Here is a 23,880-nt window from a genome sequence, read left to right on the forward strand (position 1 = left end):
CAAAATGTAAGTTTGAAGTAACAACTGGTTAAAAAAAAATTAAAAGTACATATTTTTAGAATATATTTTTTTGTCTCGATGTTTCCACTCTTTTTCTGTAAATGACAATTTTTTAATTATTTCATTGTAACAAATAAACGATGTCCATTTTTATGAAAATTAACATTCGAACATGTGATCCAGCGTTACTCTCGTGAAATGGTATTTAAGAATTAATTTGTCGTAATTCAATAATTAACATCTTCCATCGATACTTCAATCCGTTTTAAACATTTATTTCGTATCGTTCATCGTTTTGAGGACCGCGCGTGACAGCATTTGCCTACTTACCCTTTACAAAAGTATCCACCGCTTCCGGTGGCAGCCAGTTTTGCCAGACAGACGCGAGCTGGGTGTAATTCAGGCCTATATCTTCGTGGCCGAGCGCGGGGAACACGAATTGTCCTTTAAACGTGCGGTGCAACAGTTCGGTCAAATTCCGCAAACACTGCAGACGCAGCTCGGCGTTCATGCCGGCATTGCGCGTCAGCGCGTCACTGCAACAAGTAGTTACAGCCTCGTTAGTCCTAGTTACATAGAACGCTCGCACTCGGGGATTACAACGCGAGCGCCGGTGATTATCGTCGATAAATACAGCGAGGAAGAGGAAATGTCGCCGGATAAGGACGCGTCTCGTTGCGCCGCGTCGCGACGCGTCGCGTCGCGTCGTCGTGTCGCGCCCCGTCGACACGCGAGATGAAGCGCAATGCGGTACAACCTCAACGACGAAATGAGACGTGCGAATTGTCACCGAAGCGAGACGCTGATAATTGTTATATTAACGATAACTGATTAAGCACCGACGCCTCGCTGACGGAAATGGAGGAAAACTGACGTGACAGAATATAAATGACACGCGTTCTAAAAGCTAGGAAGGAATTTATAAATAAGAAATTATAAATATACAGAATGTTCTTTATAAATAGATCTGCTTTCAAATTACTATGACTATCAAGGAAATACATGTGTATTGTTTATATTAAACTATTTTTATATTATTTTTTATTATTCCTTCTTCGATCATTTGTATGATTTTTGTTGACTTTTGTAATTTTTACCTGAGAACCTAATTATTTTAACGTTGGATATGAATTTTGTTGGGTTAAGATTTTTAGAATATATAATTAAATATTGTTAAATTATTTTTCTTATTACTTATATCTTAATTGAAGGTAACTCAAATACGAAATTGTTCTTGTTTTTAGTATATTGCTTATTTATACTCTGTATTTAATTATTTATAATATACATACTTGTTCATTTCTCTGGTCAATTTACACTATTATATTAATAGTATAAATATATATTATAATTATAGAATTGGAAAAAAATAAAGTTTTATATATCGTTTTCCTTAAAAACTAATTTGACAAATTATATTTTTGCTCCGAGATATCATATTATTTATTGCAAGCAGAAAACTAACAGAAAACAAGTAATTTATAGTAATCTCTAAATAGAATATGATTACGTATACAAGATTAATATGAATGGAATTTAGTTCGAAATCGAAGCGCGCGAGTTCAATATGTCGAAATGTATTAACATTAATATATGACGAATTTGAAATTCATGATATTTCGAAACTTTTCGGAAATAGAAATTTCATATTATATCAATATTTTAACATTTACGTCTGTATTTCTTGTAATAATAATCGCAATGAAGGGATGGGTGTTACATAAGTGAAGAAAGTCATCGGTCGTGAACGTAATATTTGTACTGGTCAACGGTACTCCTCGCTTCCGGTAATTAATTGGAAGTCGTGCACTTCCAACTAGTAAATCGTTCGTAAAGTAAATTTATTTAACGGTAATATATTCAACACATAATAATCGCGTTATTAACTGAATTAACAAGTTGCCGTTCCCCAAACTGGATCTTGTTTATAATTTCATTGATAATAAATGAGATCTCATGAATAAATTACAATACGTTAATGATTCATTTAACAACAACAATCGTTATTAACGATAGCAGGTCGTATATCGTTTGACTATTATAAAAGCTCTGAATATTTTCATAAATTTCAAATACATAACATAAATTAGTAATAATGACAACAACGATAATGATTTGCAATGGAAACAATAATAATAATATTACCGAAAATAATCAAATGAAAAAGGGCTCTTAAAAATAATAATAATAATAATAATAATAACAATAATAAAATATCCTTGTATAATATTTCAATATGAAACTCGAAGCAGAAAGATATTAATACGAATTATTGGTTAATAAATAGCCCCTATTATCAATATATTGTATCTCAATCATAATGGTACATCAATTATCGTATATTCATGAAAAAGAATAAAAAAAAAAAAAACAGATTATCGTTCATGAGAATCCATTTGGATGTCACTGTACAATTCGCGTACGTATTGAACCACATTAACCGACAATTATACGATAGTTCGACATACCCCGTCCACAGGACAAACTCGATATCGCCATGCTTCGATCTCATCGCCCGTGCTGCCGATTCGATCAGAGCCCAGGGCGAGTCGCAGCTGTAGTCGCCAAACTTGCCCGCCAGTTTTCTGTCGAGCCTCATACGTCCGCCATCGACGATGTTTCTCATGTTCCAGCACTCTGGAACACGACGGTAAATGGAGTCCGCGCATGAGAGACTATCGAGAAGCGACAAATGGAAGGGCTGCGAGGGAAAAAGCAGTGATGATCGTGGGAACTAGTGAAATAAAAAATGCACCCCGCGTGACAGAATGGCCATGCAGGCTTATTCGCTCACTATTTAGTTTGTACCTCGCTAACGTTCGTACGACACGAGGCCTAAGATGGTGGCGAGTCGGATAAACGAAAGGGTGGGGTAATTCAAGCCGCTATGCTATTTCGTGCAGATATCGTGCCAGCCAAGCACGCTAAGTTCTAGAATGATCGGTAAATACCCGCGCGCGTGTAGACCAGTAAATAACAGTCTACCGTCCTATTAGAGGAATGATAATAATTCGCTCATGCGATCGTAGGAAAATGAAATGTATAACGATTCGAGAAAGCGTGTATATTCATTAAAGCTCGGCTGCAAACCAGTTCGTCGCATGCTGAAAAAACAATTGGAAAAAAATTCCATGCAAGCTTTTTCTTTCAAAAACAAAAACAAAAAAAAAGAGAAAACTGCTATTCAATAGAAAAGTTTCAAAAATTATGAAGTTTTGTGTAAATTTTCACAAAATACTAATAAGTTGGAGGGAAATTTTCATGAAACGCTTGGGAAAGTTTATACCTCGGGGCATCTGGCAACACCGATACTAGGTGAGAACACCAAGGTTCGGATTTCGCAACGGGCAGGTCGATCACATATATTTTCTCTAAGAGCAAAAATGTAAAAAGTGAAAATATTCACGCGAATTTCGCGAAATCGTGGTCACGTAACCCAACCGAGGTGAAACGATGAAATTTGATAGGATGAGATTCACGTGAGTGATCGTATGAGATATGAAAAACTGGATGAGATAAAAGAAAAAGCTCTCTAACAATTACGTGATCGACTCCCGGCACGGCGCCGTAACTGTGGCCGTATATTGAACGAATCAGCGAGTACATGCAAACCATTTTTTTCGAAAACCATGTAGAACACAATAAAAAAAAATTCTAAAAATATTCTAATCCATATCGTCATAAAGTTATTCTCCCAATCAGTTTTGACTTTCTTCACTTTGCAAAATTTTAAAGATTTTAAACATTACAAACAACGCGCGTTAACTTACTGGTATTAGGTGCATTTCCTTGCACGGCATATTTTGGGTCGTAATGAATATCGGTGATATGCCAGAAATATCCTGCAAAATAGAAAATTTTATCCCGACCAGAATTAATGGAAAATATAAGAAAATACGAGATTATAAAGAGCGCCACAAATATGTTGCAAAAATTTCAATATCAAATCAATATGTATTTTGGCGCTTAACACGGTTAAACACTTCCTGGCTTCAGTCAAATCGTATATTTCGAAAAAGTAATAACGAATGGCACGAAATAAAAATAACTTATTTGTCAGTGCAAAATAGGGAAAAATTTCGAATATGTATTACTGTTATTAAGAGGCTTAATTTATACCTTCAAAAAGCTTGTCATTTTTATGTTCTTTTAAATAAACAGGTTTTTACTTCCCTCCCGTAAAATTTAGCTATCAGTACGTATAACCTTGTCGAAATATCCCAGGGATTAAAACCAGTATCATATCGGTGAGTCCAATTTTCGTTGCTGTAGATATGGAAAAATACATCTCACACCATTGCTGCATTTCCATTGTCACAAATAAACATAGAGATCATATTTGCGTATCTACACGAGAAAATGCTGCATATAGCGAAATTCGTTTAGCGAATGGAAATTTTGCTTTTTCGTCAGTAAACCGCATACAAAGTTTCATGAAATTTAGCTGATTATGTATTTGGAGAGAAAAACGCTAATAGATAAAATGTATAAGAAAAGTGTCACACACAGCGCGACACATTACATAAATATTATAAGCTCTACTTCTTATATTAGTTTTATTTCTTGTATTTTTATTAATGTTATAAATGTTATTGTGTTTAATATTGCAATTTCAATTTTAAATGGAATTTTATGTTTCTTTTTCGATGCATTAACGAACGCAATGTTTAATTGTCTCTAAAAAGTAATCAAAATTGTTTCTACAAGAATTATAATAATTAATATAAAAATATTTGAAATATTATTATGCATAAAAGAGAGATTATACAGGATAGGTCACAGAACTGTAACTTAATATCTCTTGTTCTCTGTTAAAGATATACAAACTTATGGAATAAAAGAATAAAAGAAATTTAAATATAGTTCAATAAGTACTATCTTCTTATATATTCTTTCTGTTGACATTTTTTTGTTATTATAATCATGTAACGTGTAACAGCTTAGAAACAATTTTACATCAATAATTAATTCATTTTATTAAACTGTGCATAAATGTATTAAAATAAGATAATCAAAAAAATAAATCTTTTATAAAATATTTTAAATTTCACATCAAAATATGTCAGAGAGAAAGAATCAGAATATAAAATATTTCAAAAAAATCATTTACTTTCTGGTTACTTTATTTCAATATCTTTTTATGGAGGAGAGAATAAAATAGAAAAATTCATCTGCATCATCTCGGTGTATGTACAATTGTATTAACAAAAATCGAGTATAACTATGGATTTGAGGTACACTTTCATATTGAGACTCTCTACACTATCGCTCTGAATCTGCGCCGTTATTTCTTGCCTATTATATTATATGTACTGCGGAGTTTTTCTTTTAAGAAAGCTACGCCGCCGCGAGGTGGATATTCCGGCGGCGCATAAACGTCAGATTGCGCCTGAAGGCAATCGGATGAACTATAATAACCGCCGCATAATTTCTTTTTGTACAAGATAAAAAATTACATTTACCAGTACGTAAGGAAGTATAACGTGCGTGCCTCACAAGTAAACGAGGTATTACGGATACTCTGGCGGAATTCGCCAATACAGAGTTTACGGGACGTGCAGTACTTACCTATCTTCCCTTGCACCGCGCAGAGCCATGAGAGCAGTATCAGGTAGTCGCGTATCATCTTTCCGGAATCGCACCTGTAATTACAAACTGCGTTTGAGCGCCACAGAAACCGAATGTCGACGATCGGCATCGGTGATAAGAGCCAAGACGGCGCGGGACGGCTTTGTTTGCGCGATTGCGCGCCACGAGTCCACTTCGCTCGCGCGAGATTGCAGCTAAGAACTCCCGGCTACGAGAGATAGAGTATTTCCGACAAACTGGATATTCTCGGAGTCATAAAAGATGATAAGTATATATATACGTCCCCTCTCGGCGTGGTATTAAGGCGGAATAACGTTTCGCGCAATTTAAAACGCGATATGCAAATAGGTCGGCCATTAATGTCGGATAGTACGGCCACGGATAATTTTGCGCGCCCCCGCACTCACGTGAACGCACCGAATTTGGATCTGATCCGGATTTTTCTCCGGCTCCTATTTCCAAGACATACGAGAGTGGGGAAAATCAATTCCACGTCCCGTGGAAATTTGCAATCGCGGCAATGCCGTTCCGGGCTTTATTTACTCTCGCGCTCAATAATTTCAATCATGTGCTGTACACTTTTAGATACGGCCGATAGAAAAAAGATTTGTTGATCTATACATTTGACGTCGCAAAGAGCGTTGCCGGCCAATATCAACAAATTTGTTGGCTTTTGACGTTTTGCGCAAAAAAACAGGCTACTCCCGCGTGCTTCTCTTGTTACAAATCAAACTATCAAGCGGTTATGCACCGCGCGTACCGGGACTCCTCTCGTAAAAATCGACAGGATGGGACTCAAAATCAAATAGCGTTTACGCGTCGGACGTATGAAATTCATTATTTTCGGAAAAATATGTGACGAACCGCTGCGTATAATTAATGCAGTGCGCGTCGTGTTCGTTCCCAGCGAAACGTAAATATTCAAGATAAATGACACTGCGGCGAGTGATAAACAAGCGCTAATTTCGGTTTTAATTCGACGACAATTGCCTCGCGAGCAGTGAAGCGACACGTTACTCAAGCATCTTGCGCATGAATATTTCCCATATGGCTGAACTCATCACGGGCATTACGAGGTTTCTATTACTCGCAGCAATGTAATATCTCTGACATCAGAACTATACGTGAATTAATTAATATGTGACTATACATGGAAAGAACGGTTTTACTCCCAAGTATCTAAAGATTTAAGCTAGAGACAGAGAGCTGAAAATAATTATGTCGGAGCATTGAAATAATTTTAGTAATTTCAAGCGTGATTAACGATGCCGCAAAAAATGTGGTGCAAAAAATTAGTTTGAACGTCCAACATAATTATTTGGATGGTCAAACAAAATTATTTTCACAGACTTGTAAAGTTAAAATTTTAGATACTTCAGTGAAAAGCATTCTTCAAAGTGCACGTGCAAACTTCTCTTTTCGTAAAACTGTATTAATACTTTCATCTCTCTCTCTCTCTCTTTTCGCGTGCACGTGCAGCTCCTTCTCCTGCAAATTGCATTAATATTTTCATCTCTTTTGCCGTAATAACGTTATTAGAGTTTCATACATATTTCATTAGAGACTTTATTTTGCGGTGGAAAATCTTTTATTTGCAAATTCGCAATCATCGATTTTTCGTAATATTTTTAACGCCAGATTTTCTACCCTGAGTTTCCCGATCTCGTCATTTCACAGAATTGCTATAGATATTTTGGCTGCGGCCCATTCACGCTTACCTTGCTTAACGTATTGCTCCGAGCCTGGGAGCGCTGAAAAGCGGATGAGTGGAGGGCGGGCACATTTGGCCCGGCGGCCACCGTGAATTTCAATTTGCGACTAGCGCACGACAGGAACGACAAGCAGAATTACGAGGACGAAGCGAACCATTACGGGCAATCGGTCTATCATGGACGGCTCTTTGTACAGCCGTGGGCGGAAGTTTACGATGGGACACGCGATTTTCTTGTTCGTTTCGGACCGCGGGTGCTATCGAGCTCTAACGACTTAATGTAAAATAATGGCCGGCGCGACGTGTCGATAATACGCGCTGCGTCCCGTCTGCCATATAAGCGACACTAACCACTGCGTCGTAGCATGAATAATTCGCAGGGCCGCGGAGTGTCAAAACGTCGATACGATATCGCGCGGTATTAGGAGAAACGTAATTGCGCAGAAGTAATTGCGCTGATGATTCTAGTTGTTACCCGAGGGATCGATTGTGTTCTCCCAACGGAATTGATTAACTCGCCTGGGAAGATCGTCTCATTGCGACAATTCTTGCAAATGACGATAAAATTAAGCGCCCAGATGTCTATGACACGGTCTAGTCTCCGTCTCTAATTAGAATAGATTAAAGTAGAAACGGTCTACATGTGTGTGATACTGTCTCACACAAATATGTTTTTTAACTCTTTCAGTCTTACCGAAAAAATATCAAATTAAAATGTGCGGAGATTAATTTACGGAGAGTTCGTCCATTTATCTTATACAACTAAAAATAGGTGTAACAATTTTATCTTTTCCTAATGTGCATTAATAATTTTACTTTTTAAAATAAACAATTATATTCTTCTTTTACTTTAAAAATCGAGGACACGTATAGAATCGATTTTATGAGTATTTTTAGCAGAGTAGAAAGAAATAAGACGTTAAAGAATATGAATGTACAGAATTCGTCATTTCCAAATATATTTGAGAAATAATATACACTGAGAAGAAAAAGTTGTTAACTGAACTAAATTTAAATTTAAAGCGTTTATAGTTGGTTATGATTTGTTTAGTCGTAATATTAATGTATCTGAGTGAAATACACGTTTGTTTCACTTATTTCGACATGACATATCTTTGAATTAACAAATATTTGCTTGACAGCCCGTGACCGCCGTATTTAGTTGAGTCAACTAATATTTTTTTAGATCGACTACTTTTTTTCTCAGTGTACGCATATTATATATAAATTAATTTTAATATACGTATATCTTAATTTAATTTATTCTCCATTTTTAGTTCTATAAAAATTAGAGAAGGATAAAGAATAAATTAATCGGAAATTAAAGTTTAATCTACATCATATTTGAAACCGCATCCAGCATCGAGTTCATAAACGAGAAATCATTTTTCTCGATATGTACAGCTCTGGCACAACTCACTAAACCAAACACGAAACTTTAAAAACTGCACTCGTAAATATTCATGACACGCGCGAGGTGTAATTACTTGTAATCGCATGTCACATCGCACAAATGGCTATGTCGAGCCGCCATAAGAATTCCGCGTAATGTGTTAACGCGATAGCTGCTTCCACGAGTGAAAATAATGAGTGCATAAATGCTATTATGTCGCGCGCGAACGTGTGTTTTGGATAAATAGCTCGTCAATGCATATATTATGATCCGTAAAAACAGTTTTAAGATCTTAATTTTTATTATTACGAATAGGTCGAGAGAGAGAGAGAGAGAGAGAGAGAGAGAGAGGAGACTTCACGAGAAAATTTATTCCTTTCGATGGAACTCGACGAACGAAGTTTCGTTCGAGAAATGCAGGGTAAACTTATATAACTTGACCTAAGCCCGAATATCGAATCCACTTTAAACAGTCTATTATCCGTTTTAGATTTCAGGCTGGAATTTTATTTATAATTTCATACGTGCCACATATTTGAACTCGTATGTGTTCAATATATATTTCAGGTACGTGGGTATTTTTCCAATATTTCTCGAACATCTCGTGCCATGACAATACGACCGACGGTCGCGCTCCGGATAATTTAATTCACTCACAAAGACCTTCCTCAGGATTCGATAATTTCCGTAATGCATTATTCATATTTAAGAACATGGCTGCTCTTGACAATTTCAAAAATTGCACTCTCTGTACACGTGATCAAGAAGTTGCGAAGATAAATCTCAAAGTTTACAGAAAAAGTACTTCCTGCGTAAATTCTTGTGTAAATTGTTTTCAACGAAATCCAAACATATATATATATATATATTACAACACTTTCCTGAGGATATACTCGCACTGTTTGTCCTCTACTTCCCTACTCTAGCAACGTAGGCACACTAAATCGCACAGACCTCGCGCCGCTTCGCGCTCCGATAAACTGAGATTATATCTGGTTATAGTAGCGCGTTGTCAGGTAGATAACATCACTGGCATCGTCGAACAGGGTGGCTGAGGATGTTGTCTGACTATAAACCTCCTGCCGCGCCATTACTCGACGTGTCTCGTCTATATTAGAGCGATGTATTCCGTCCTTCAGATCCGTGGATCCTCTCAGATCCTCTGTGCTGGAAAACGCTCAGTTGACCTCGATACCGCGTCATCCGAGTGACCTCGTGATACACGGATGGCGGAGTAATTATCGGTGCTCTTAGGTCGGTGACTAACGAACTGTCTATCGTAGCCTGCCCGGCGCGGTGCGGCGCGGCGTCACGGAAATCCGTTTTCTCGATCGAAGCGACTATCGCCTTTATTGAACATTTCTCCATTTTGCTATATATGTAATCTTTCTATCGCAACCATCGGCAATCAGTAGGGAATCAGCAGGGGATCGCGATAAAGTGGAAGCACGTAGTTGCCATTCGTTCGCGATATCCGCCGAGGCCAGTAGCGGCGCATTTTCGATTAGGCCCTTCTAGATTCAAACTTGAAATTGTATCTAGAGATAGTGGCGTAAAAGATGAGAAGACGTTTCCTCTTTACCCAAAATTTTTCAAGGACACAATTTATTTAATCCTACTATATAATCGCGCAATGTAAAGACGATTCATAGACACTTGTCGAGAATTGGGATCGTTTGCGGGGTAAAAGCGAATGAAACTTTTAGTAAATTATCGATTAAAGCTTACCGTTAATTTATAGCGTCATTTATCACAAGGCAAGGTAAAGCCGACGCGAAATTCGTGCTAACGCTACCCATTATTGTGTACAAAGAAATATTAGGATAGAATGTCTGTTCGAAAGGAGATATACGCGAATACAATAAGTGTATTGATTGGTTTTCCGAAGCTGTGCCTCAATCGGATTATATTCTACAGAAGGAAGCCAACCAGCAATTTTTCGATTGTTGATTGGTTCCCTTCTGTAGAATTCAAGATCCAATTTTATCACGTTTCAAAATAAATCGCACACAGCCGCTTTTGGATTTTGTTTTATTGTTCGGGTATTCGCACTATATATGGCCGGTTTCCTCTTTTAGCAACACCTTCCACAATTGTTTGCCTTCAGCTTGCTCTGTACGTACGTGATCATTGCTTCCAAATACAGCAAACATAAGAAAACGCGTCTCTTCTACTGTTTCCTCTGTATTTTAGCTTTCAAGTCAAACCTAATATCATCCTACGTCAGCGTTGCAACGCTTCGATGTAGATTTCCCCCTCGAACGTTATTTATAAATATTTGCCAAATAACAAGAATCCAACGAACTCGCCGTAATCAGGATACCAAATTGCATCGTCGTGTTGCATACAAAATGGCACGTCTCAATATTTACTGTCTTACCGAAGAGCATTGCATGCGGAAAGGCATATCTCAATATTTGCCGTCTCGAAAGAATTTCTTACGAAATTTGTTAGTCGTCCGTGTGCCCTGAACTAAATTACAGCGAGCTTATATCGTTGGTAACAAGCTCTGAATTGAAAGAGGCTAAATTGCACCGATTTATATCATACCGGGGGTACAATCCCTTTTTAAATAGGTACACAAAATAATAAACGCGTAATCGCACGCAACGATATAGCGCGCGCAAATCACTTTAAAATTGAAAATTAATTTATTGTTAACATATAATTATTATTTCTATATAATGCATATGTTTCATTACATTTGTATTGTACGTATTTGTATATATATTATTACGTATTGTTTTATCGCAAGAGGGAAATCACCCTCCGACGCGACATTCTTGCCCCGATGAATTTGTGCATTAAACCGATACCGTTTTTCCGCCTCCTCCACGATGTTACCTCGTTCGATTTCGCCCGAGGCGCGATTCACGTTGCGCGTTAATCGCACTCGGGTACACGATTGCGACGTAAATCGCGCCCATTCGCCTCGTTAATGCAAATCAAAATTGTCCCGGAAATGTCATTACAGAGCGCAGCTCGCGGCACGTTATCGCACGGGGTAATACGTTTTTCATCGCGTCAACGTTAACACACGCGTATTCGCGCGCAGATTGCGCTCGTTGGCCGCCGTTTAAGAGCCACCCACGGAAATATCCGCGACCGGTTATAAATTACGACGCTTATCGCACTGTCCGCTTACAACATTCCCATCGTGCTTTCGCGCGAGCCCGCAACGACAGGGTGTATCAACCTCTGTCCCGAGGTGTACTTTTTTCACTGGCGCATTAAAGACATGGAAAAAATATTTCATCGGAGGAATAAGGAATGTTATTGGAAAAAAGAGCAGAAATTCGGAAAAACACGAAATTTCGCTCTAAATTACCACTGGACGATCACTGGACATCGATCCCGAAAATATGCCACTGGTAATCGGTGAATTCACAGTGAAATACAATTAAAAGAATCAATGCAACGTGAAATGCCTAACCTAGTTAACTTTATTTTAGTGTATAAATTTAATATGTACATAATATTGGAGCTGTCATGCAAATATCGGTATTTTAATTACATATCCAGATAGCGCAGAGGAGTTTGAAACGAATCCAAAAAGAATTCAGCCGTGTGTCATCAATTCTACGAATTTATTTTTAGACACAAGAAGAATTCTTTTCAGAACTTTTCAGAAAAAGAATTCTTTTTACGTCTGAAAATGAATTCAGAATTGATGACATAAGACCGAATTCTTTTTGGATTCTTTCCGAACTCTCTGTGCTATCTGGATAATGCTGAAACCTTCTTTTCCTTTTTAGTTGCATCACTGATTAGCCAGTGCCAAGTAATATACCACCTGGTGATTATCCACCGATTCAGAGAGTTCACAAGCTTTTATTTCGCATTATGAATTCGTTTTGTCAATTGCGGACCTTGTATTTGTGTAACAGCCTCATAGAGATATTTTCAGCCAATCGGAAGATTGACCATTTACTGATGAAACGTTAATCTCTTATCAATCATTAATCTTCGGTAAATAATCCCACACTACATCGATATGTCATATTGTATGCGATATTACATTTTGTCTGTTTGCATTAAGCTCGATATGCAAACAGTGCGCGCCATATACACGAGGTGTACTCGGCGTGACTGAGCGTGTCAAAAATTTCCACACGACGTTTACGACAAGCTCGCGTGTTTGCGAGAGTCGTGTGGCTCTCTTTAAGCGCGACGCGTCACGAGTGAAGCGACGGCGATGTCAGATATCGCCCGAAACTGCCGCGGTACTATAAATCTCGGGGAAATCAACGGACTACCTCTCTCTCTCTCTCTCTCTCTCCGGGCTCTCGGTGGTTCTTCGGCATTACGGGACGCCCCGGAGCTTCGCCTATCCGGGTGCTCACGTGACAACTTCTTAACCCGCAGCCACGTACGCGCTCGGCTTTACATCGAATACCGCATGGGTTGTATCTTTCCCATCGCGCGTTTACGAGCGGTGCTTTAACCCTCTTCGTTCTCTACCCCGCGACCGCCCTCCCGCATCGTCCTTCTTTATATACCGCGAGCTTATGTGCGCCCCGTTGCGAGTTTATCGGTAATTGACCTTTGGGGATAGTGTTTAAAGGTAGCGGCGGACGGGCTCTTGGCGGGAGATTCGTTGCGGTAAAAAGGGAAGAGGATTCGCGTAAGGATGGTGCGTAAAATCGCCCTGTGAAATTGGATACACTTTGAAGAACGCCTGTACGTGCCCAACAACGCTGGGACAGTCTGCGAAATCGCGCGAGGTTATAGTAGGGAGATCCACACGCGATGTCTTTTCTTTTATTATCAAACTGTATGAAATTGTATGAAATCGTTCATCGTATCAGTTAACTTAAATAGAGTATTATATCAGCTTCAAAATTATTTTTATTAATCAGAACAGCTTTTCTGATGAATTAAAATTAGCTAAATTAATTTTAATAATTATAATTTCCTATTAAAAGAGATGTTCCACAATTGCTTTTAAACTAGTTTCGAACTTTTTACTGTATTCATCATGAATTTAATAGAAAAAACGCCGTTAACACCGCAAGTGCAAAATTTAGATTTTGGTAAAAGCAAAAATGGCGTTGTTGATATATTATAGATCTGATAGAAAGAATTCTTGCAAATTTAATAAAAAGTATTACTTAACAATGATTCTAGTTGTTATAAATAGTGATAATTTATTTTGTGGCTTATTATAACAAGCGCGACGACAATCAACAATATGTATAAACTAGCCAATCTTATTTTATCTCACAACACAGTGAGATAAAACGATTCTTCATTTTAAATGTCAAAAAAGTTGAACAAAAATACAAATTTAAAAAAAAAAACAGTTTAAAGTAGACAAAAGATATCTAAATAAACACATGTCTAGACTATTTTCAAATTAAAAAATTACTCGTATCACTTTAGTTGAATCTAGCTGCACATTATTTATTATTAAATTGGCTGTGCAGTAGAGGGAGAGAGAAGAAGAAGAAGAGAGAAAGAAGGGGATAGCACACGAGTAGCCTTATTTGTACGAGCATACTGCTCGATAAGCTTGAAACGATAGCAGTTTCCGACCAAGTGACAGCGAACGTCAGCTGCCACTCGTGCGTGATGCGCCGAAATTAAATCAGCGAACGCTGCATATATCGTGGACGATGTATCGTTTTCTCTTCGTTTCTCTCTTGCCTCACGTATACGCTCCCATATTCTCCCATATCTCGAGAACAACCTCCCTGCGCGAGCTTTAAAACGCGAGTTTTTAGTTTAACTAGCCTTTCGGGCTGCATTTTTCAGATACGTAATACGTCGCCATTTGAGAGCGCAGGAACGGCCCTTTTAAACGCATACATATTCATATATCTTTTTCAATTGCAGAGAGAAAGAGAGACGTCTGCGTCTCTTTATTCTATGACTTTTGCAAAATATTTGCCCGCATATTTAATTCGCGTACATCGTGGCGCGCCTCTTTGAAAATGCATAGTTCCACCCCATTTAATTCGGCTTTGAATTCTTTAATTCGTCGAGAGGGAACGCGCTCGCTCGAGAGCGCGCACTCATCGCGCGCGTTTGCGGCCGCGCGGGCTTTATGTTTTTCGATAACACACAGCACGAGAGATACGGTTGTTTAACATGCATGCGCGCACGTCGCATCGCGCATCTCGCGGTCGCGTTTAACGCGCGACCGGGGTCCAATCGTGGCTAATTCGCAGCTTCAGAGCAGCCCTCTCGTCGAGTGGAAACTTTTCTCAAAGTGCACGCGAAGGTCCGATTCGACCGCGAAGGTATGTAGATGCAAATAGAACATCGCGTGTTGCATTTATTAGCACGGAGCCGTTCGACGGCTAACGAGCTGGAAGTCTCGTTTATTTTCCTACCGCCCCTCGCGAAGCGGAGGAGCCCTCGACTCCGTAATGGATACTCGCGAGTATCGGTCCCATCCCGCCCTTTCTCACCTAACTCGTATCTTTCGTTCCGGGCTGTCTGATTCCCTCGCGCGTTTTTCTTTGATCACTCGCTACTCATTATTCGACCCGTGGGAGTACGATGAAATTATTTTTCCTTATTACATCGTTCTTCTGTCGTTCTTAGCTGTTCTGAAATGAATGGTTAAAGTTTAAACAAATTTCTTTGAATAATTGAACGTTTCAAAGTCCGTATAAAAGCCATAATTGAAAAACTTAACGTCAAACAATTTTAGATTAATATTTTTTCAAAGTGAATATTTAACATTTTGTTATACTTAATTAATATATTTTAGAAAGATTTTTCATCATAATTAAATCCATATTAAAAATATGTGTGAGTCTATAAACACGCATGCATTTAAAAATGTATTTTTAATAGATTCTACAAATTTTAAACAGGTCCTTTATTGTGTAATTTTCATTTTGCATAGTCAACTGTTCAATAATAATAAAAATCTTATAATGCTCTCTTATTATTAGATAAATACGAATTGGAATAAATACGACAGTTCGCAATTTATAAAGTGCATATATAATGAAACTTCTTTATATGCAACTGGATAAATGTATTCGAAACAGAATTTTGATATGGAAAAATTGCAGTTTCATCTCAATCTTCATTAAAGATATATTGATTCTAAATTGGCCAATATGGATCTGTCACTAAAGCTTAGATTGGATATTCTGAAATATTTTGTATCACCGGCGCGCATTCGAAATTGAGGCGAACGGAATAAATTGATGCCGCTCGACAGTAGGAAGACAATGCAAATGAATGATCGCGTGTAGTCTTTACCGGCAGCGGCGAGTTGTACTCTGCGCTTAATAGACTAAACTTCTCGCTCATTTTCCGCCCTTACAAGAAATCGTACCGAGTCGTAATAACGCTCGCCCGGGCAACTATCTATCCGGGGCCAACCCTTCGTCGTGCCGGCTCGGCAACCCCTTTTAATCAGCGATCTCGTCGACCCGCCCTCGCTGTTTATACATTCTTCCGCCGAATTCTTACATCGGGAGTATTCGGGAACGAGCGCGCTTTTTTACATGAAATACGTGCTCGTTATGTTGGCGTGTCGCCAATCACGAGTGTACGTATAGTACATAACGCGTTTAGCGTTACCGGATCTGCGGATGCAAGGCAGTACACGGTTTCTTTGAGTTTTCCGAAATAACGCTGGAAAGACTTTCAAACAATCCTCTCGAAAAGAAATATTATAAAATACTCTAATATTGACATACTTTAGCGAACGGATTTGTTTCAAGATAGTGAAATATTGAATAAGAGATGGTGCTGAGAATGTAGTATTGAATAAAATATAAATTATTTATTCTCTAATTATTATATTTAGTTTTAAATTACTAGAAAATAAATTATTGTTACTATATTACTTAATTTTATTATTCTTATTTGCAACTAAATAATTCGGTATAATTTCATTTACTGTTATACTTAATTTTATCACTTCGTTCGTTCGTTCTTTTTGTATTGTCTTGCTAACGAATCTTACATCTTACATTTACTTTATTGAAATCTTAGAAATTGCGAAGACAATATTTTTTGTATATTTTTATTTCGCATATCCGAAACTGTATATGTATATAATTTAAAATATCAACCAATATTGGATTGTTTTAGAAACTTGTAAATCTTTTCAGCATTAAAAAGAAAACTCAAAAGAACAGTGTACCGTCTTGCATTTTCACGATCAGATCCGTTTAGATTATTAAAAGAAATGTTTAAAAATATCCATAGAACAATAAATTTATATTACAAAAATTACATCCTGGATATCGATCATGTAATTTTTTTCCTTAGGAGAGAAACGTGAAAAATGAAAAATTTATACGTATATGCGTGTATATGTACGTATGTAAATACATATACGTAAAAATTTTCACTTTTCACGTATCCGCTCTAAAGAAAAAGTTACATGATCGATACTCCGCTTTTATCCTTTTTCTCGTTGTGATTAAAAAGTACAATAACTTGCACTGCACATCAACGACGCTATGTCTAGTTCACGGATCATTAACTTTAATCAGATCCATAAATCTTGTTAAGCTTTTAATGGACATGGGGTCAAAATGAGTTCATATATAAAACATTCAATAGAACTGAAAGATTTATAAGAAATTGATTTCCATCACGACGCCTCGTGTGTTTTATACTTTATAACTTGCCCTCAATTACAACAGCTTTTTCATACTTATTGTTATAAGAGGGGTAGAGTAAAAATCAAATATTTTTATAGAGATTATAAGAATAGAACGTGCTAGAATCAGCATTGCCGGAACCATATATTAACAGGAAAGGCGATATTCAGCTTCCTTCGTAAAACCTCCTTGGACGCACGTTGAATTAAATGCAATTATACGTCTTGGAAGTAAGTGAAGGAAAACGAAGTCTTTTTGTAAACCTTTTGGAAAAATCCTACCGCCACCTGTACCGGCGGACTCGCCGAACGGAAGTCATTGGAAAGTTTTCAGTTGGCCCTGAGCGACGAAATATCCTGGGCGCAATTACCGCGTATATAGGTCCACTGCGGCGCGGCGCGGTGTGAGATGCGCTCCCTGAAACGTTTTGCAGGTAAATGCGGTCTCTAAGCGGCCGTGTCGGGAAATACGTTCGACGGCGAGCAGGAGACCGGAAATGTGGTATACGCGAAAGCACGAAACGCGCGCGTGACAAGAAACTGCGCCACTCTCTCGCTGCATGTCGTGCATCCTCGCCGCGTGCGAAACCGAGTAGCAGCACCGCAGAAAATTCCTCGATATCGATCGGCGTCAAGCTGAGAGAACGAACGAATGTACGCGTGTATATACGTTCCGGATCCTCCGTGCTGCTTTAATTAAGTTAAATTGCGCCGCATTCCTGAGAAGGTGGCGCAACCGTCCTTACGATCTCGCAAGAATCCCCCGATTTACGCGTCATTTCTTTTACAAAACTCTTCGCGTGTCTTTAGCACTTTCGCGGAAATTCTCGATACGCAAGAATCTCTCTGGGGAAATTACTAAATTTCACAGTTTTCATTCAGACAACTTCGTAAGAAATATTTTAAACGTCTAGATACATTTTTATAAAAGATACACACCTGAAAATGTTAAGCTTTGACAACAATTTCAGACCGAAGTTATAATATGAATAAAAGTCAAAGTGAATGTGAGATAAGAAATATTTATAAAGAGTAAAAAACGTAAAAAATTGTCAACTGGGCGGATGATATTTCGATACAAATATTTCTGTAATATAAATTATAATTAAAACGATCGCAAATTGTTTCGGCAAGTAGATGAGAATGCGGTAAATATTTTAATCTTTAACCAAATGCGATGAACAATTCGCGTCAGAAAGTAATCAACTAGGTACTTTAACTTCCTATTTTTTATAAAACATTTATAAAATATACAACAACTGTTGAATTATAAAAGGCGAGCAATCCGATGAATTGGAAATCGAATAACGCACATCGTGCACAATAATTGCATTCATTTCGAATGACGGGAAAAAAGCGGTGTATGTGAATAATGTACAACAGACGAAAAATAAACGAATTAAACCTGACTGAATGGAAATTTACCCCACAAAATTGGATTACTCTCGAAAATTAGGAATCAATTTTGAATGTCTCGCGATATATTCCGTTCTGTTCGTCTTCTATATTTGACGCGTGTGTTTCGTATTTTAATTCGCAGATACATCTATGTATAATTAGTGTAATTTGTTTGTGTGCTGTAATTATTATAATTATTATTTAAATTTAACAAGTTAATCGAACCATTTTTGGTGCTCGCTTGAAGAGAAGTCGAAAACAGAGAGAAGAAGGAAGTTCTTTCTTAAAATCAAGAGAAGTGCCAAGAACAAAAGAGAGGTGCCTATGCGTGCGGATAATCTATGGTATCGATAACAGGGGGTTGGCAAACCCGCAATAAATCCACGACGAGCCGGAGAAGAAAGTCAGCGCGTGAATTGGTACACGCCATGAAACAATCGTTATGATTAGAGCGTTTCGTGCGCGCCGTTTTACGGTGAGATAGAAGGAATCGAATGAATAATCGGGCTGCGGCAGGACAAAGAATTTCCGGGCCTGGATCCTGACACACTCGTTCGTTAACCCCTTTCATCCTCAGTGTACTTCCGCCACGAAAATACCGCCAATTTCCGACATAGACGACTCTTTCCCGAAAGAGGAATCTCTTGTGATCTATATATACATGAAAAGAACGATTTCTTATACGAGGAACATTTAAAGAAGCGAATTTTAATTGACGTAAAAAAAAACATGCAGAAAAACATGCTTTATTTCGCGTACGTTCATTTAAATTCGTTCTTCTTATTCTGTGAACGCTAAGTGAAAACTCTACGTATAAGAGGTAGTTAGTAGAAATTCCTCATATATCATTCAGATGTTATACAAACTCTTGCGTTATCGAGTTAGACTACTACTACTACCTAGACTCCTCGCGCACAAAAAAAAAGAGCATATAACGAATGTTCTGTAATTTTTTTTATCGGCTGCCGAAGTATTCGAACGGATTAAATTAAAGAACTGCGGTATAAACTCTGTGGTATAGCATTACCTCTATCTCGATAGAATAAAGGAGATTCATTCGAGCGGATTTCACGTCCATTGTTACTGCCGATGAATTGGGAATAGAGCGGGCAGACGCGCGTCATACCGGAGCACGTATTTATATTGCGGATACCTGTGTTGGCGTGTGTCGTAAAAAAATGTATAGACAGTGCGCCGGGGCCAATAAAACGTGATTGATATTGTGCGAAGTTCCGAGCGGCCGATGCATATTAAGGTCGGCAACGGCGGGTCGCGCGCGTCAAACATCGCAGTCGCCTCGTAGGGGGCGTGAAAAAAAAAAAAAATAAAACCCGTTGCGATCATTAAGCGGGACATAAGCTGGTTACACGAATGTGCGACTGACCGAAAAATCCGCGCGACACACGTTTAACATTCAAATATCGAGAAACTAATGCTTGATCGTGCTGTTTAGCGGTCGTCGGGCGCCGACCGGTGTTTCAGCTGTTTTAGATATTACGGTAACTAGCGCTGCGCGGCACGGATAATAGGAAATAATTTGATCAACGCCAGCTTTGTCGACTGGCACCCGAATCTCGTTATGGCCGTTATCGTGTCGCGCGCGCGGGTGACAAATGTCAGTAGGTGCATGAATTTTTCGACGAGTGTAACGTGTACATTTTTCCCGTACATTTCTGTCGTTTTATTTTTGCAGGATTCTTGAATCAAATATCTTCTCAATTATATCAAAAATATCGAGTATCTAGGAATTTGCGAAAGAGATCGTACACGACGCGCTTCGTTATCGCGCGCTCATTACCGCGTAATCGCCCATATCTGAACGTACGTTCTGAAGTTAGTCGCGCGCGAGCAAGAAAACGCGGCTATTTAAATATAACAAACGATAGGTATATCGGTAAGCTCTCCCTCTCTCGCTGGGGTCCTTACACCGTAGGAAAATTGCGCGGTCGTGTGGAAAATGGTGCGTAAAATCTACGGAATGTTGATATGAATCGATTAGTGACGGTGCAATAAGCTCGGTCCGCGCGCGCCAAGCGGGATATGGAAAAAGCTGGCGTGGAAGAAGGCGCGTGCACCGCGCCGGGCGATCGTTATCGCGGATCGTTATCACACATCGGGCCCGTCGAGAGAGCGGGGGAAAAAAAACGCATTAGCATTCGCGGAATCATGTCGACGCATTAAGGAGCAAATGTCCTCCCTCGCGCGTCGGTCGTCTTAATTTGAGGACCGCGGAAGATTTATTTCCTAGCGCCTGTGACTCACCTCCTTTTTCTCTTATCCGCGCGGCCTCTACGGGACTCACTTTGCAGTACCTTCTCGGTCGTAATGCACTATTGTTCGATATATATTCAGCGATGCATATTCATGGCGCAGAAATACCATGGCCCGCGCGCCATTAACACTTTTGCGGCTGCGGTCTGCGCGCCACTTCGGAACGAATCGCGCATTTGTTCCGCGATCCGCCGCGCGAATTTCTCTTTGATGCGTTTCATTGGCGATCGTTATTAACACAGCGTAGTGAAGTCCTCTGTTTTTATATTATATTGGTAATCGGTTTAAGCGGGGAGAGAGAGAATTCGTATTGAATTATTTACGGCGGCGGACAGAATTCTCATAAAGTGCCGCAATACAAACACCCGGGAGGAAAGGAAGACCCTCGGAACCCAATTAGAGATCAATTATTATTATTATCGACAATGATATTATGCCGTAATGAGCTGGGGAGCTTGGGAGAGCCCAGGCGCCCTTGATCGAACGACCGGCGGCGTCACTTTCAAACTCGAACACGTAGCACGCGGCGCTAGCCGCGCGATTCTTTCCCTCGGCGAATTTATTCCGCGAACGTGGTCGGCATAGCGACAGCTGTATGCTCGAGATTTATGTGAACCCGAGCACAGGCACACGTCGCACACGTTTACGCGTGCGCACGCACACAATCGCGTGTACGTGTATATGCACGCTTTCACGGGACGCATTCAACCATGTGTGGCGCCGGCGATAATTAATGGTCACTTTTAAGGCGTTATAAAACGCGTCAAATAGTCGACGAGACTTTCCGCCGTGATTTACGACACGCGAAACGAGTCTCCCGAGATGATAGCTCTTAACGCTTTCCGTGTGACCGGCGACGTTATCCCTCGCGAGGCTCGCCTTGCGGATATGGCCGGCCCCTTGACCGGCTCGAGATTGCAAAAACTGTTCGGAGTTTCGGAACAAAAAGCAAAATCCACAATCTCTCTTATTTCTTTCGATATCGAAACAGCAATGCAATCTTACTCCGCAATAAATAATCGATTGTAAGTTACTTCTTTGTGTCAACACAGATGGATTTTCCACTGTCATGGTACAATAGAGGAAGAAACAATTTCTGTTACCAAAACACAAATCAACATTTTGCTAGTTTTAAGAAAATACAAGAATCGAAGGGATTCGAAATAATACCTTCTGTTTATTTGTCCAGTCCAAATGATCAAATATATTTTAAATTTATTTGGAGAATTATTGCAAGATAAATTATTAATTAAAATAATAATTGAATATTACCTAAATTAAATTTGCGAAAATGCAGAAACGATTTCCTGTTTATAAATTATAAAATGCGTATTAAATATAATCTTAATTTATTATCGATTTTCATAAAAATGTATTATTTATGGTATATTCCCGTCGTCTATTGATAAATATTTGTGATAACAATAACATTTCAATTTTACGAAGATAGTGCTACGCTATCAATCAATATTCCTTAAACGGTTATGCATCAAAGCGTTTGTCCCATCAATATTCTACATAGAGAGTTCTGAAACGCCGACCTTAATTTAAATAGTAGAGTCTTTAATCAAGTTGTGGTCGATTTTTCATTAACTAAAATGTCGCAGCGCTACTAGTCTCGAGTTACAAAGAATTAAAAATGCAAGATTTTTCACGAACTCTCTAACGAAGAAAGTACAAGTAAAAAAAAAAAAGAAACTTTATTATCCAGCATTAACGTCAAAGGTTGCGACGCGTCCCGGCATCGTATTGAGTTTTATGAAAAGAAGACGACATTTGACGGCTTCCCCTTAGCGTAGCGAAATATCGTGTCGAAAACGACTAGACCGTGAATGTGTGTGTGTGTGTGTGTGAATGCGTATTCGACTATTTCGATATTTTCAGGTACTCCGACGAGTTACGCTTATCACTTATAAGTCCGTACGCGTCGCTTCTTCGCGGATTTGTGTAGCATTGCATCGATATACGTGAGAACGCATACAGGAGAAACGAAAGCTTGCATGACAGCGACACATCTCGACTGTTAAAAGTTGCATACGAAAACGGACAATATTGGCAGCGAGGTGCTATGGTATGGACGTAGATAGAGGCAAATAAGATTTACGTCGCATTCCATCTATCATCGTGCGCAGCTTTCTCATCGCATTGTCTGTCTCTCTTTCCTTCCCTTCCTCTCTCTCTCTCTCTCGCTCTGTTTCTTTGTTTCTCGCTACTTCAAATATTAACGAAATTGAAAGTGTCGTGTATCTGTCGTTAATCGAAAACTCAAATTAATCGTAAGAATCGGGTTTCTACCTCGAGAATCTTCGTCGGCGCGAATTCCGATATATAATGCAGAATAATATAATAATTCGAAAAATGTTCCTCAGCTCTCGACACTGCACGAGATGAAATAATCTCTAAATGTCTCTCCAGAAACAAAAGCGACGTCTGTTGCTCTGACAAGCGCAAACGGATTACTGCGAGAATGTTGCGTTCACAAGTGATAAGTATCATTCGTAAAAGACTTACTGAAGACACAATACGATGATATTGCAGCATAGGAATCTAAATTGGCCGTAGACTTAACACATAATAAATGTGCCTGTAAAAATGGATTTTGATTCGAAAGAAATTAAATTTTTAATTTTGAGTCAATTTAAATAATTTTAAATCCGCTTCATCTTTTGATTAACACTTTAATTTCTGACGAGGTTATATAAAGTCTAACCTTAGGATTAAAGTATATATATTATGGTAAATTTATTTTTACAAAAAACTTGACAATGGACGTTTATTAAGTGTAGCCTACGCTTTCTATTCTGTTTATGTACAGAAATTAGATCATATATATTTATCTAATTATTTATAAATTAGCAGTCTGTTAAAAATTTAAAATATAAAATAAAAGTCTAACTTTTCTTTTTTTTTAATCATTTCTATTTTTTTTGTGCGTTATCA

The 23,880-nt window shown here is 38.6% G+C and overlaps 1 protein-coding gene across 2 annotated transcripts in view; it reads right to left on the minus strand.

Moving 5' to 3' along the window:
- Positions 1-23,880, minus strand: part of LOC108774466 (acid sphingomyelinase-like phosphodiesterase 3a) — a 42,615-nt gene that overhangs the window by 12,835 nt on the left and 5,900 nt on the right. Inside the window, exons 2-5 of one of the 2 annotated variants that reach the window (XM_018540582.1) lie at positions 5,569-5,642; positions 3,771-3,842; positions 2,469-2,637; positions 331-536 (exon numbers count right to left, since the gene is read on the minus strand). In XM_018540582.1, coding sequence (XP_018396084.1) covers positions 331-536; positions 2,469-2,637; positions 3,771-3,842; positions 5,569-5,626 — 505 coding nt within the window. In that variant the 5' untranslated portion in view covers positions 5,627-5,642. The remainder of the gene's footprint in view (positions 1-330; positions 537-2,468; positions 2,638-3,770; positions 3,843-5,568; positions 5,643-23,880) is intronic. The other variant, XM_018540592.1, reaches the window with a different exon arrangement.

This window comes from Cyphomyrmex costatus, unplaced genomic scaffold (assembly GCF_001594065.2).
Source record: "Cyphomyrmex costatus isolate MS0001 unplaced genomic scaffold, Ccosl1.0 scaffold1053, whole genome shotgun sequence".
Classification (NCBI taxonomy): domain Eukaryota; kingdom Metazoa; phylum Arthropoda; class Insecta; order Hymenoptera; family Formicidae; genus Cyphomyrmex; species Cyphomyrmex costatus.